We start from the raw sequence: 15,654 nt of genomic DNA, 5'->3' as shown, positions 1-15,654 counted from the left end.
GAAAGAACAACAAAAAAAAAAGAGGAAAAATATGAAAGAAAGTTTGTCTAAAGCCTTGGGGGAAAAAAAGGTCAGCATCTACAACTGCAGCAAGCAGGCATCTGAGGAAAAGTGGATGACACTCGCTCAACAGGCAGACCCCGCCCCCTCCCCCGCCTCTCCGCTCGCCTATAAGTGGGAACTGGGGGCTCCCCGTGAACTGCACGGCCATGGCGAGGCTGCCCAGGAGGACGGTTACCCCTGCGCAGGCTGCTGCTGCCGCCCCCTGTCATTCCAGGGGTGCAGCGAGGCGGAAGGGCGGCAGGCAGCAGAGCTGGGGGACAGAATGCGGGGGGGGGGGGTGGTAAAGGAGGACGCTTTCTCTAAAGCGGTGGGGAGAGGAGACAGATAACAGACGGTGCGAATGAAGCTGCTGCTTTAATTAAGTAGTGCAGACCTGAGCGTCTCACAGAAGTCACTGTGCGTCTTCTTCACAAACACACACGTCCTTGCACAGACACACACACACAAACACGCAGACATGCATACACAGACACACACACACACTCGCATATACACACACAAGCACACACACTACGATAGATGGAACTTATCTTCCTGTCCACCATTTCTTTTTTTGGGATCTTTCACACAGTATGCAATCTAACATATCCTAACAAGGCAGCAACTGCTCATCACAATAAAAGTACTCTCTTCTAGAAAGAGGTCAGTGGTAGGTAATCCATATTCTAATTTCCCACTGGTCATTGGTTTCTGTCTGTCTCATACATCTACAAACAGCAGCCACAGATATAGTAACACACTATATATCCGTTTGAAATATAGATTTCTCCTCAGAGAGCTCAGAAGAGTAATTCCAATGCTTAGCGTAAGATCAAACACAGGCACTCTATGGTTTCCAGAGCTCAAAACAGCTGGACATAAGAACAGGATGACAGGGGCTAAAGAGTCAGGCTAGATTCATTTTCCTACATGATACAAATGGGCGATATATACAATATATCACAATGAAACCACATGGACGTTTTATACACTAGGCGACCAATCGTATGAAGCGGAGTTTGATTTATCTCCTAGCGTCCCTCCCGTCCTCCCCACAGAAGCTTAAGGAGGACATTTTTCTGTGGAAATTTACCAGGCTAAAAGAACATACTTGAGTGACAAGGAGTCTGTAAACATTCTGCTGTCTGTACCACAACACTTCATATTTAGCTCTGTGGTCCGTACCCATTCCATTTCCCCACAGGAAGAGCACATTCAAGGGCCTCTAACTTAGCGAGCGCCATTCCATGCCCTCTTCAAATGGCGGGAATACCGCGGGGAGACGCATGACCGCCAACAACAACACCCGTTCCCCACCTCACAGCGGTCAGGCAAGTGCCAATCCGGTGACTGCTCCAGCAGCGCGTTGCCGAAGCAACGGCTGCGCAGCACTGCGAGCGGATGGCAGAGGGAGAATCACTGACGGCTGCGCAGCACACGCTGCAGAGGACACCCGTGGGAATCGGGAAAATGGGAAGAATGGGAATCCCAAAATGGGAATAATAAAAAGAAGGGGGAAGTGTTTTAAAATGACTGATTCATACTGGTTCAATAGCTTTACAACATGAACAAATTATCGAGGGAAATTAAGTCAGAGTCGATAAAGGTTCATGTGACATCGATGGCCCTTACTCCCATTTTCATTTAAAAGATATAGACAGAATTGTGTAAACCAGCACAAATGAAGACATACTTCAGGCACAAACAGATTTGGCAACAACAAATATTTTAAGCTGCTTCACTTGACCTTATTTAAAAAATCAAAAAATAAAAAAAACATCTGAGTTTAAATCAAGTTTAAGTATTAAATACTTGACATGGCTGAAATGAAGCATGACTTTGCAGCAGGCCTGTCTGCTTCATATACCTGTGACTACATAACAGAGAATTACAGACTGCAGAACTCTCTGCTGGATAAACTCCACATGGATCAACATCCCGACCCCAACCAGGATGCGCCCAAAACGAACTGCTTTTTGATTGATTTTTAGAATGGGAATTGGGGGTTGGGATGGTTTGGGGAGAATACTGTACTTACACAGATACTCAAGCCCTAATTCCCTGGACAGCCACTTGCTGATTGAATCCAGCATCAGTGAGTCAGTCAAACCGGCTGTCCTGTCACCAGAAGACAGGAGAATGAATGCTGAATTAAAGCCTGTACTGGAGAGGTCAAAGGTCAACAGCACAAGGATACAGGAGAGCCATTCGAGAGCACTTCAGAGAGCCTTTTTACATTCCTATATGTCACAGGAAAATAAAGACACGAAAAAATAAAAAAAATCCTTCAGAAGGAAAAAAGGGAACTGACCTCTACGTCTGAACAAAGCCGCAGCATAAAAAAGCGGGTGATTTAATGTATGTCGGCCCATCTGCATCCCACACTTGGCCCCCAATCCCGAACTGCAAATCCCATCGCCGTGACCCCTGACCCTCTGGAGTCTCTGCAGCCCTGCTGTCGTTTTTTTTATTTTAGCACAGATGGGGGAGGACGGGGGAGTGGGGGGGGGGTGAGAAGCTGCCTGAAGATATGCAGGGTTGGGAACTCTCTCTGTCAGCGCAAGAGGTCCCATCAGTTTTGGGCCTCTAATCAGAAACGGTAGTCCAACATCCGCTGCACTTCCTGTCATACACACTTGGCAGGACGGGCACAGGCCGAGCCTCTCTCTCTCTCTGCACGCACGCACGCGCACCTGGCAACACCAAGAGATCCGTAACGCCAAACCCCACCGCTGCCCGTTTCTGACTGGTTCTGGGCCGGGTTCCAGTCCAAACACAAAGTCAGTAAACTCAGGTCCGCGAGAGAAACAATGGGAGTGTAAAAAAACTGCCTCTATTTAAACAGGATTAAAGCTTATGAAGCTCTGCTGGTTCTAGGAACAGTAAGAGCTATTTGTTTTTAATTAGTAATTAGGGACAATCAAACAGGGGCTATCTGCCCTTAAAGCCCTAAAGAATTACACAATCCTGCCAGCTGCCACTTCCTCCCAATGCGTTACAAGCCCCACAACCTCAGACTTCACTGCCTGCTCCTTTCTGAAAGTAACAGAGATTATTAGTGTGATAAACGGTTTTCACGATGATAATGTTTAAATTTAGCCTGGAATGCTACGCGTAACCAGCACTCAGCTCACAGCAGGGCGCTGACTGTACACTCAAGCCTTCTCTCTTCCACCCAGGAGCGATGTCTGGTCATTCGTACAAAGTGCTATTTTCATTAGTATGCACGGCCTGCGATCTCCACTAGCTTTACATCACAGCTCACACACAACCAATGAGCTGCCAGTGAAATTCCCCCCACTGGAACTCATGCAAGCATGTACAGCAACGTACTGAGTATACAACATATTAGATATGGGTATGAAATTTGAAGAGCTAATAGTGACCTTTGAAAGCCAATAGCTGATGATTCAATCCAAACACAGAGAAATGTAAATCATGAAACCATAGTAAAATCATGAACAGCAGCTCCTACGCATACGATGAATGCTTCTATAAAGCAAAAGGCTTGTGGGGCCCTTGAAACTGCTCTACTATTAGTTTCCATTGTTACATTTCATCATCACGTTCGGCCAGGTGTTTGTTTAAAATACAGTAATGCGTCTCTGATCTATTAAGAAATGTGTGATTTGTCAATGCAATATAACATCATGACACTTTAATATCCCTTCGCCTTAATCACACGGAAAAATTCAGCGCCACCACTTTAGCAGAGTGCTATCTGAAATTAAACATGTTCATATAATGAAAAGCACCGTTTATTTTATAACAGGAAATCCCCCTTCAAGCCTTAATCAGGGCACCTGTTACGAAGGAAATGCACCTGAACTGCTGCTGAACAGGAAAACAAACAGAATGGACGTCACCCCAAGCCACTCAGGTTCAGTTGACTGTGCTCTTTTGTACAGCACCATAAAGGATTGAAGAGTGGGAACATTTCCTGATAGACACGGACAGTGCAGGTATTTTTAAAGGGTCCTCCTCACCAGTAAGAGACATCCAGCGGCAGGAAGAACTTCTGGGCGATGAGACCGGCGAAGAACTCCTCGGTTTCCCGACACGCCGTCCCATTGCCGATGGCAACGGTCTGACAGCTTATTTTTGGAGGAAAGACAAAAAAAAACTAAAGAAGCACATAAAAACTGTGAATCTTACGTAAGTCTTAATGAGAATGTCTCCTAATGAAACTCTCATATTTACATCATAGATGTAATATTGGGCATTATGAAAAGGATTTTTGCTTTGTGTTTTCATATGTCTGTTCACTGACTACATTAGGCAATTGAATATGTTACTTTCTGCAGACAGTAAATAAGAGAGGCCTGATATGAGCTTGTCTGATTTCTGAAGGAAGGCAGGAAGGCTCAGTCTGTGTCAGTGGGAGGCCCTACCTGTACTTCATCATAAGGTGTCGCAGTTTGTCTGCTTCCCTGGCTCCGCCCCCCTGGTGCAGGTAGACCACATCAGTGTGTAGGATCTGACCTGCGAAATAGAGCAGAAAATCCATTAAAGAGGGGGGACAGAGAGAGAGACAGACAGAGAGAGAGAGAGAGAACTACCAACTCTCTCCTTCACACATCTGTATTGGCAGGAATGCCCTATGGAGGTGCCCCTTCCTGTCTGGCTGACGCAGAGAAAACCTGATTGGACAGCTCCAGCAGGCGGTCATGTGGTCTGAGGTCAGTAAACCTGTCACCATTACACAGTGACTGGCAAGTTTGGGGGGGGAGGGGGTCATGAGGGCACGGGAGGAGACACGGGGGGGGCGCTTGACGTGACGGCGTGCGGTGGAGGACACGCCACAGCGGCGGTGCTTTGACGCGGCCCGGCAGGCGACCGATCAGCTGCCCGGAGGGAGAGCGCAAACCCGGCGCGGCGGGAGGAGTAGCACACAGAGAGCATGCTGGGAAACGGTCACTCCTGCCCTCCATGTTTACCTCATCTGTCTGTGGCCCTTAGCTTTACTGAGGAACTCTGGGGTTCAGGGCTGCCACTCACCTCTCCATTCACCAATCACCAAGCTCCAGTTATAGTTCTACTGTAACAGGGGCGGGGTCACAAACGCTGCTACACACAATCAATGCATTCTCTGACAAGCAAATGCAAGCGCTAGGTTTTTCCCTACACACATGGTCTGTCAGAAATCATCAAAATTTGTTTGTCAAACTTTGTGAAGGAAAACAAATGAACACACACATTTATTTGTCAGTCAAAGTTAATAGGTTGACTGAATCCAAGGGCCAGGTTTATACTGTTCAGAAACGCACAACATGTGTGATCCAGAGGCCTGGCAAAAATCACTATTAGAAAGAATAAAATCCTAGTGACACTATAACATTTCAGTGACATCAGATCATTCCAGTGTGTAAGTTCGGACCATGCCTACTTTCTGTAATGGAAACGTAAGTCAATGCTAAAGTACACTGCTCCTGAAATACTGCACAGCGAGGTCCTCCGGGCCGCAGCGACCAGCAGGGGGCAGCGTGTGGCCTTACTGGTGGGTGAGAGGATGGCCAGCTTGCAGCCGTGGCGGAATCCGGGGTCGACGCCCATTATGACGCGCCCGCGCACGGGACACACGAGCAGCCGCTGCCGCAGGTTCCGTACGAACATGGCGATGGACTCCTTCTCCGCGCTGGCGGTCAAGCTGCTCCTGAGAAACAAGGAGGACAGAGAACATTAAACACCACAAAAGACAAACAAGTACATTTTATGGAAAAAATCTGAGATGAAGATGAAGATGATGCTATAGACACACGCCCAAGTGCCTATTCTATATACCAGAGATAGGAATTTCCACTCCTGGAGGGCTGGTGTATACGCAGGTTTACACCAGCTGGTGTATACTCCCTGCGTGAAATGTTTTACTGTGGTCTGATCTAATTGAGTGCACTGGCATTGGTGTATGGAGTTACCTTATTAATTTGCTCACTAAGCAGCCCCATACACCAATGCCAGTGCACTCAATTAGATCAGACCGCAGCAAAACATTTCATGCAGGGAGCCAGAAACAGTCATCAGCTGTCATTTGTGAGTTCCTGAAGAATGCAGCCAAATTATGTAAATGACTGAGCCAGTTAATTAAGAGAAGAAGCTGGAAGGAAATCCAGAAACAGACACAGCCCACTTCTGGTACAGATGCTGTCAGACACATGCAAACACACAAACACACGCACGTGCGCGCACACACGTGCACACACACACACACACACACACACACAGGAAAACCACGAGTACACACCTATACCCTCGGCAGAGCAGCGGCTGTATGAGTCTTTTGTAAGAATCTTCCACTGCGTCATGCAAGATCTTCATGAGCTCATTACTGGCATATCCCTTCGGCCTCCACCTACAAACACACACACACCCATTCACAGAAACTCTGTACGAACATTATATTTACATAGAGTAATAACAGCATGCAGCACATGGGGATAGTTATTGCAAATTTAGTTATATATGGATTGGGGAAAAGTGTAAATATGCTGGCTTGCTTTGGAGCGAGCTTAAATATACCTCAGAAGATAAAAGACTCAAGCTAATGTCTCTTCTATATTCATAAAGTACACAGTGTACAAGCACAAGGCAACATCTTTACAACAAGCAGCCACATCTCACAAGCAATCTTGAGAGAATGAAGTCTAACAAAAAACATTGAAAACATTAGCTTTCATCTGTCGCAAAGACAATTTCCTCCAAATGTCCCAGTCTGTCAAATAACTTATGCGCTGCGACACTATTTCTGAGGACGAGCCACTGACAAATCGCTTCTGAAAGATTTCCATAAAAAGCGAATGAGGAAAAACCCCTTTTTGTCTCCGGGGGGTTTCAAAATTCACTTTCTTCGCCTCTCTTCGTGAAACGAGCAGACGTGTAAAGGAATGACTTGTTTTACCGCACACTAAGGGTAAACGGTCCCCGAGACGTCTTTATCCACTGAAATAAACAAATGGCTGTAAAGTAGGTAACAGCAGCGCTGTGTTTGCTCGACAGGCCCAGTGAATGCACACAAATGAACTGACTGACTGAATGCACAAGCCATTGTCAGAGAGCAGCAGCACTGCGGTGGCAGATTATTCCAGTATGAGAGAGGCACAGAGACTGTGACAGAGCAAGAGAACGACATTCAATAGGAGAGAGAGAGAGAGAGAGAGAGAGAGAGAGAGAGATACTGGGTTACAGTTAGTGAATGTTGCAGTAAAAGGATGACAGAGACGGACAAAGAGAAATGAGAGATGGCCTGTGTGCCGGGGGAGGACAGAGGACGAACACAGGCAAGAGCAGAACTCAGTTTCGATTTGCAGGTAGTCAGCAGGACACAGGGAATAACTCCACCCCTCACACCCCCCAGCTCAACTGTCCATCACTCTCCAGGCACCTATCCCAGTGGGGGTATGAGGCTGGGAGGGTCTCTATGTAGACTACAGACAAACAGGGATATGATAACCACACCATGGAAACCTCCCAAGTCACACAGACAAAATACATAGCTACAGATTAAAACTATGGTAAAAGCTACAAACACTAAGGATCAAATGCACATGGCCACAGTGCCTGTAAATACTGTCCTGCCATGATAGAATACGGCTAATCAATCAGTGCTTTAAAAAAATATAACAATGGCGGAGGTCAAGAGAGACTGCTTGATTGACAGGTGTGCTAATCAAACAGGTCTGCACCTTGCAGTTACAGTGGTATGAGTATGACCACAGCAGACAGGTCCTTGCAGGTGAAGTACTGTGGCTGGGTCACAGTCAGTGCACTCACCATGAGCTCAAATAAGCCCACAAGCAAGAAAAGCCTATTAAAGTAATTAAAGGTACATTAAAAGAGCCAGAACCCACACAGGACCGGACGGGTGAGACTGACCTTATCCACTGTGCATCTTTACTATGGGTCGATACCATTCTTCTGTATTTTAATTTTTAGTACTTAAACTGCCAAAGAGCTCAAAGACCTTAACCCTGAATGTAAAAATATATTTTTGATATATTTCATGTTCAAGCTATTATGACAACCCAAATATAATTTCTCATGATACAAAAAAAAGACTGATTAAATGTGTTTTAAAAAGTGCAGGGTTTGAATGTAGATTTATTTCAGTGTTTTGCCCATAATCAGCTAAATCAGTTTTACAGGCAATATTGAACAAATGTTTTCATCAAAACCTTTGAACAGTATCTGTTGAAGAGCAATCTGAGACTCAGACAAAAATAACTGCATACATATTCAAACAGCCCTGTTTCACAATATCTTTGCATTTAATAGAAATAAAACTTCAATTGAAATAATATAAATTTTCTTATCCAAAAAGTTGTGATTTTACTTCCATTTATTAAATCAAAGAATATTTAAATTACAATTCAGAAATTCTTGCAGATGTCGTCATTGTGAAATTGAGTATTTTCAGAATCACGTTTTTCAAAGTGAATTAAATTATTATTTTTATCAATGCCGGTCAAATAAAAAAATGACATTTATTTGAGAATCAGCATGACGACTTGGATTGATAATTATGATAATTCAACTCACTTTGTAAAATGTGTTGTAGTCACACACATACACACAAATGTGAATATAAAAACAGAATACATTTTTTAAAAATTGCTTTTATGTGCCATGATAATTCAATACAAAAACCTATTTCTGTTATTATTCAAAATATAATAAAATAATTTATTTTAAAAATAATCTTTACATTTTACAAAAAAAGATAATTTATGAATTATCATGTCGTTATGCCGGAACGTATGAATAAATTAATAGTTTCTTTTAAATTAAATTATAGCCTTTTTCTGAACTGGAGCCATGACATAGCAAATGTGTCTTCAAAGCAGCAGACCAAAAATTTATGGAAATGTCTGTTTCAACATTAACAATTTTACAATAAGCATATTTTAGGTAAATATTCATTTAGGCTTCATTTGTTATTACAAAAATATTTATGTATAAAAATGAATAGGCTCTATAACGCAACGCATGTAAGGGTGTCTAAGTTAATGTGAATTCAGGCTCCACTTGTTATTATGAAAATATTTAAGCACAAAAACGAATAGGCTCCATTTTGCAACACATGCACGGGAACTGAACTAAAGGGAATTTAAAAGAACTGAACAGCTAGCTTTAAAACACGGTGCTGTTACATATGTCTGAATGAACCTAGCCTTGCAGCCAGAGACACCTTGGGTAAGGGCCACTGTATGAAAATAAAATCTACTGACTGAACACAGCTCAGTTGGGCTTCATCTAGCAATGTTTAATTTTCCAACATTTTATGAGAATTACAAAATATATTCTCAGTCTTATTAGATTTGTTTCAAATGCAGGAATGTATACAGACGATTTTAAACTAGTCTTTGAATTTGTCTCAACTAATAATTCCAACATGGCCTATAATCCTGGCTTCATAGTTCTCGGCAGACAGCTACATTATAGCCGGGGCCCAGCGCTGTTGGGGAATGAGCCGGACGGGGGTTTTGGGTTTCAGTGCGGAAGAGACACCTGTACGACACGGTTAAAGTGCAAGCCTGACGGGGTTAAAATGATGCCTGTTCTTCACGTTTTACACCGTAATGAATAAACTGACAAACGCTGGCCTCTGACCAGTACCTGGCAACCGTATCCCAGGACGACGTCGAGCAGTTTTGACAGCTGCCCTGATGAGACTCGCAGTCTGGCTGGCACAGAGGAGAGAGGCGGATGGAAACAGAGATGGAGGAGTAGAGTACAGGAGGAGGAGGAGGAGGAAGAAGAGTGGGATACGGACCTGACGTTGACACACCACCTACAAAACTCGCTCTTCACCCTGTCAGGGATGTTGACCTTCACTGTCAGAATCTTCAGACTCTCCCCTCGGTTAATGGCTAGGGTCTGAAAGGCAAATATAACCTACTGAGACAGAGGACACGGGGCGAGGCGCAGCAAGCAGACGCGCATGCGCGCGCGCGCACACACACACACATACACACACACACACAAACACACACACACACACACACACGCACACACACACGCACCACGCGCACCACGCACGCACGACGCACCACGCACGCCGCACAGCACACCACACCACACACACACACGCACACACACGCACACACGCACACACGCACACACGCACATACAAACGCACCCTATAGAAAGCAGCCATGCCACCCTGCGCTCCTCTTGCTTTAAGGAAAAGTGACGTGCTGCTAAGCACAGTTCTAAGTGTCTGACCTTTTCTGAAGAAACCTTTAGAAAAGGGGGGCGGTGGGGGAAATCAATCTGGACACCAAGCGGAAGAACAGAAATGACAAATGTCACGCCGCTCTGTGCCGCTCCCACATCCAAACGCCTAACACGTTGATTTTTATAGAAATTAACACAGGAAGAAATATGATGAAAGTCATTCTTTTGGCACTTCCCCACACCCCTCTCCTTTAGGTTCTGGCTCACATGAATTTGCTCACTCAGTACTAATCTAAACTGAAGTTCACACATAAACTTTATCTCCATTCTCATCCCCTCCCCTCCGTTGCTAAGCACTGTATGGCTGCATAAGGGTCAAAGCCAGGGGAAGAAAACACACAGCACTGAAAAAGCGAACACTGAGGCCCATTCACTCATTACATATCTAATTAATAAGTACATATTTTTGTATAGAAACTTTTTCAGGGCAATCTTTGTGCCAATGAGCCTTTTCTAATCCCTGGCACCTCTACATGTAAATAAAGTCTCCTGGGAGATGAGTGGCAGCCGTGCGAACGGGAGCCAGGATGAAGCGCACTGGGGAGGTGAGACACCGTTCTGCTGCGGCACCCGATACAATCAGCGCCCTGACGACAAGCCGTTTCACTGCAGACACGCTGGGGAGGGAGGGGGTACGCTGCCGAAAAAGACCACACACGCACGCACGCACGCACACACACGCAGCACGACACCAGCACGCACACGCACGCACACGCACGCACACGCACGCACACGCACACACACACACACACGCACACGCACACGCACACACACGCACGCACACACGCACGCACGCACACACACACACACACAGACACACACACGCACGCATGCACCCACACTGACAAGCGCACGCTGAATTACCCCTGAAGACAGCTCAGTCGCTCCAGTGTGGGCGAGCGGAGAGGGAGAAGAGGCTAACGCACACGTGCGCGTGTTCCCGCTCTGACACCGACGTGCCCGTCCAGGAGAAGCGATCAGCATTAATGACCCGGAGGCCCGGGCTCAGGTACGGCCCACGGCTCGCCCACTGCCACAGCAGCCCCGCACGCAGAGGCTTTCACAGCGCACCGCACGCTCACACACGCAGCGACAGTACGCTCCGCGCGTTCACAGCGCACCGCACGCTCACACACAGCGACAGACAGCGACAGTACGGTCTGTGCTTTCACAGCGCACCGCACGCTCACACACGCAGAGACAGCACGCTCCGCGCTTTCACACTGCCCAGAGACGAAGACGACACGCTGAAGCGCGTTTGGCAGGTTCCCGCGATTCTCAGACGCTCAACGTATCGTGTTCTTCATAAACAATGAAATCACGGTTCCGCAGAATACGTGGAATGTAAGCTACACTGATGAATATTATTCTACAGGCCCAGCTACTCCTATTTAATATTTACTATCCAAACAAATGTCAGACAAAACTACAGCAAGGATAACTGAACAATGAGATATGCTGGTTATAACGTAAATAAGAGAAAAAGATAACAGCTTTCATCTTATCTTCATGCTCAGCACAACTCATACCAACCCAAATACACAGAATATCAGCCTTAACATGCAGTCCTGAAAGCAAAAATAACGTCTCTGCCTTACTGGAAAAGAATATACCGAATCAAAGCAGTTTCACAATCTGCTTTTGAAACTCACACTATACGAATTGCCTATATTGTTTTTCCTTGCCAAAACTGAATATAAAAAGCTAAAAGCACATTTGAAATCCATTATTAAATTCAAACTAGTGCAGTTTCACTATCAAAAACATCACAGGCAGAAATATGCCAATACATTAAATCCATAAAGCAAATACTTTTATTAAAATCTTGGTAGCATTTCTCAAGAATGAAAGTCCACATTGAAGGCCAATATGTGCTAAGTGATAATAAACAGAAATGGTAGCACTGATCAAAGGGAACAAAAATACTTCTTCTTCATAACGTCCACGAGCTTTCCAGAAAAACTGCCGCCTGTCCGTCACAAATTAATTAAATTAAGGGAATGAGAGAAAGCTTTCACTCAGGAAAGCAGCAACGCGGAGACAGGAGGGAAGAGTTTCAGACACGGACGAAACTAAAGCCCGAAACCCGAAAAGCCAGAGGAACCGCTGGAATGTGTTTTAAACGTCCCGCTCCAACATAAGCACGAGCGCCGCGCGGACAGACAGATGTTTCCCCTCCGACAGAAGCTGCTTCTCTACCCAGGCTCTGTGGTGACGGACATTCCAGTATGACGGACATCTGTCTGACTGAGGTCGCACAAATAATCAGATCCTTTTAATGAGTGTGAAAAATTAATTATTGAGCCAGTTACTGAAATTAAGTTAAAAAAAAGTGTTCCATCTAGTGGTAGCAAGAGTCAATAAACAGTAATTAAGTTGATTAATTTCACATTCACTGTAATAGACTTCCCTCCACCAGTTTCTTCATGCGCTGCTGAAATTAACACAGACTGTACAATTCAAATTTAACCAAAAAAACCCCAGTGAGTGAAAGTGTGAGGGACAGTCTGGGGGAGGGGGGGTGTGGGCACCAGAGCAAATCTGAGGGAGAAGGGTAAATAATCAATCAGGGTGTGCAGGTCACCTGAATCCAGCCCGGGGGCTGTAAATCCACAATGTCAAAGTCAACTGCCTCACCTGCCACTAACACCTCTCAGTGTGAAAAGTATTCCCAAGCTGTGGACACACACGTGTGCAAGTGTGTGTGTTTGATGTGTGACTGTGACTGTGTAAGACAGCAAGGACACACACTCCTGACGGTCACCATTACACAATGATCTCAAATAGCATTTTAGTGGGAGTTAGAAAAAAAAATCACAATCAATTTCTGCTCCCCTTTTTGAACCTAACAAACAATAATCAATCAGACTAAAGGATGTAATCTGGTTGGCTATGTGTCTACTGAGCAGGAAGAAAAATGAGTAGAGGGAGAAAAAAAGAAAAAAGAAAAACAAAAGGACATGTACAGCCTTTTACAGCCTCGGGTGCTCTTTTACCATCACCGAAGTACAGCTGACTTTGTACTACAACATGCAGAAATTACCCATGTAACCGATTACTGCCAGAGCAGTGTATCCATCCACCCCAAACAGATGGGATTGGTCACAGTTGCCACTATATTCATGTTTTTTTTTTTATTATTCTTTTAGGTCATTGGGATAGCAGCGCACCAATAAATCCAGTGGCATACTTCACTTTAAGGCTTCCGGTCTCATTCGCAGACTGGTAACCATTTGTGTGCGTGTAGGAGAGCGGTTAGCCGTGTAGCTTTACTCAGGTGAGCACACAGCTCAGTCTGCTAATGACGCACCCACTGTTTTCAGAGCAAAAGCGACTCTTCTCTGTAAACAACCAGAATTTCTTTAGTCTTGCCAATGCACAATTGTCTCGTGGCAAAGCACCGTTTCCTCAAAATAGTTTTAGAGCATGTCAGAGAAAAAGCTGGAAATTTTGATTTCCCTGCACAAAACTGACTGACAGGAAAAAAAGAAAATTACTGCTTGCAATGAAAAGCATGAGCCTGGCGTACTTTATATTCCACATCACTGAGCAAGCATTGAGGAAGCATCCTTCAGCCAGCAGCGTCCAAAAAATCTTTCCGATCATTTGTGCGTCACAGATTTCCTTATTAACTTATAAGCATAAGAGAGCTCTTCCTACCGTGTACATTCTTTTGGGGCTAATCACTGCAAACCTTAAATGGAACACTCTGATCCATCAATACCAAAGTTTTTATGCCCCCCCCCCCGTGTTTTTCCAAAATCACTGCAATTTCCAAACCCACCAAACAAGACAAAATAGACATATTAAAATGTATACCAAATTAATAATGAATCATTCTGAAATATTTGAATTTAGCGTCTTCCTTGTCTCACCAAGTCAGCAAACTATACAGTACATCGGCTTTTTACTGCATGATGACATTTTTTTAAGTGTATCTTTTGAATTTTGTTACTAAAATTGATTTGCCTTCATTTTAATGAAAATATTAATCCATTAATATATAAAATAAATACATGCATTTACACAGATACAAATTAAAACACCAGTTACAGTAACTAATACTATTCAGAAATAAAATCAGACTTTGTTGCATCATTAATTAAGGGTTAACACAGAAGACACATTTCTCCACAGACATTTCTCATTTCAAGGTGACTCCCAGCTGCATTATTGACATTTAGTGTTTATGGTAAAGCACCCCCTCCCCCCAACTGCAGAGCAGCACTGTCCCACTTGGTGGTGTGAACCCCGAAACCCTCCGGTCCCATCTCCAGTGCCCTCGCAACTCCTCCACTCTCCTGCCCTTTGCAAAGCGACCGGAGTACCGTGCTAAATCAGACGTGCGTGTTTCTGAGCGCACACATGCCTTCTGTCAAAACACATACGCGTTTCTCCCCCCCGTTTCGGGGTGACGGGACCAAAAGGTCCGCCTTCGCCCGAACCTGACAGCCAGCAGGTCGCGGCGGGAAATAAATTAACTCCCAGTGACAATCCACATAACGGGAAATTAGCGCCGTTCCAGGAGGGCTTCTCTCCTCCTGACGCGAGGTTCCGGTCGCGCTCTTTCTCCGGAGGGGCGGGGGGGGGGGGGTGCTGCGGCGGGACCCGGGTGGCAGCTCTTCGCCCGGACCCCCGTCCACAGCAGCCACGAGCGGCTGTCACCGTGGAGAAACGCCTGTCAATCCGGGGCCCTAATCCAATCAGGACGCGGCGGGGACATGTCACATATGTTAAGGGGAGCGGCGGGGGGAATGACTAGGGGACACGCGTCTGACTGAGCGGGGCCCGGGGCCCGGGGCCACGCGACGCTGACAGACCCGCGGTGACATGTGGCCCCGCACCGGCGCCGAGTAACCAGCGTGCTTCAGGTACCAGCACCGCCCTCAGCCACCCCACCCACTGAAGAGGCCAGACCTAACCCAGCCTGACAGCACCGCTTTCAGGAGCACAGACAAACGGCACACACAGCAGTGTGTGTGTGTGTGTGTGTGTGTGTGTGTGTGTGAGAGTACGTGTGTGTGTGTGTGTGTGTGTGTGCGTGCGTGAGTGTGTGTGCATGAGTGTGTGTGTGTGTGAGTGTGAGAGTGTGTGTGTGTGCATGTGTGTAGTGCGTGTGTGTGCATGCATGCGTGTGAGCGTGTGCGCATGTATGTGCAGCTGTATGTGTGTGTCTGTGTGTGTAGTGCGTGTGAGTTTGTGTGCACGTGTATATGTGTAGTATCTGTGCAGTATGTCTGAGTGTGTGTGTGTGTGTGTGTGTGTGCGTGCGTGTGTGCATGCGTGCAGTGTCAGTGTGTGTGTGTGAGTGCATTCTGACATCCTCCCTTTTCTCTCTCTGATGTTTGGAAAGTCATGCAGTAGCAAGCTCCACTCTCCCAG

The 15,654-nt window shown here is 45.7% G+C and overlaps 1 protein-coding gene across 2 annotated transcripts in view; it reads right to left on the bottom strand.

Annotated features, from left to right (window-relative positions):
- Window positions 1–15,654, bottom strand: part of srbd1 (S1 RNA binding domain 1) — an 86,746-nt gene that overhangs the window by 63,781 nt on the left and 7,311 nt on the right. For both annotated transcript variants that reach the window (XM_064317356.1, XM_064317357.1), the window contains exons 10-14: window positions 9,809–9,912; window positions 6,284–6,391; window positions 5,538–5,695; window positions 4,434–4,524; window positions 4,029–4,136 (exon numbers count right to left, since the gene is read on the bottom strand). In XM_064317356.1, the coding sequence (XP_064173426.1) occupies window positions 4,029–4,136; window positions 4,434–4,524; window positions 5,538–5,695; window positions 6,284–6,391; window positions 9,809–9,912 (569 nt within the window). The remainder of the gene's footprint in view (window positions 1–4,028; window positions 4,137–4,433; window positions 4,525–5,537; window positions 5,696–6,283; window positions 6,392–9,808; window positions 9,913–15,654) is intronic.

Source organism: Anguilla rostrata, chromosome 18 (assembly GCF_018555375.3).
Source record: "Anguilla rostrata isolate EN2019 chromosome 18, ASM1855537v3, whole genome shotgun sequence".
In the NCBI taxonomy this organism is placed as follows: Eukaryota; Metazoa; Chordata; class Actinopteri; order Anguilliformes; family Anguillidae; genus Anguilla; species Anguilla rostrata.
This window is presented reverse-complemented; position numbering and strand designations above follow the sequence as displayed.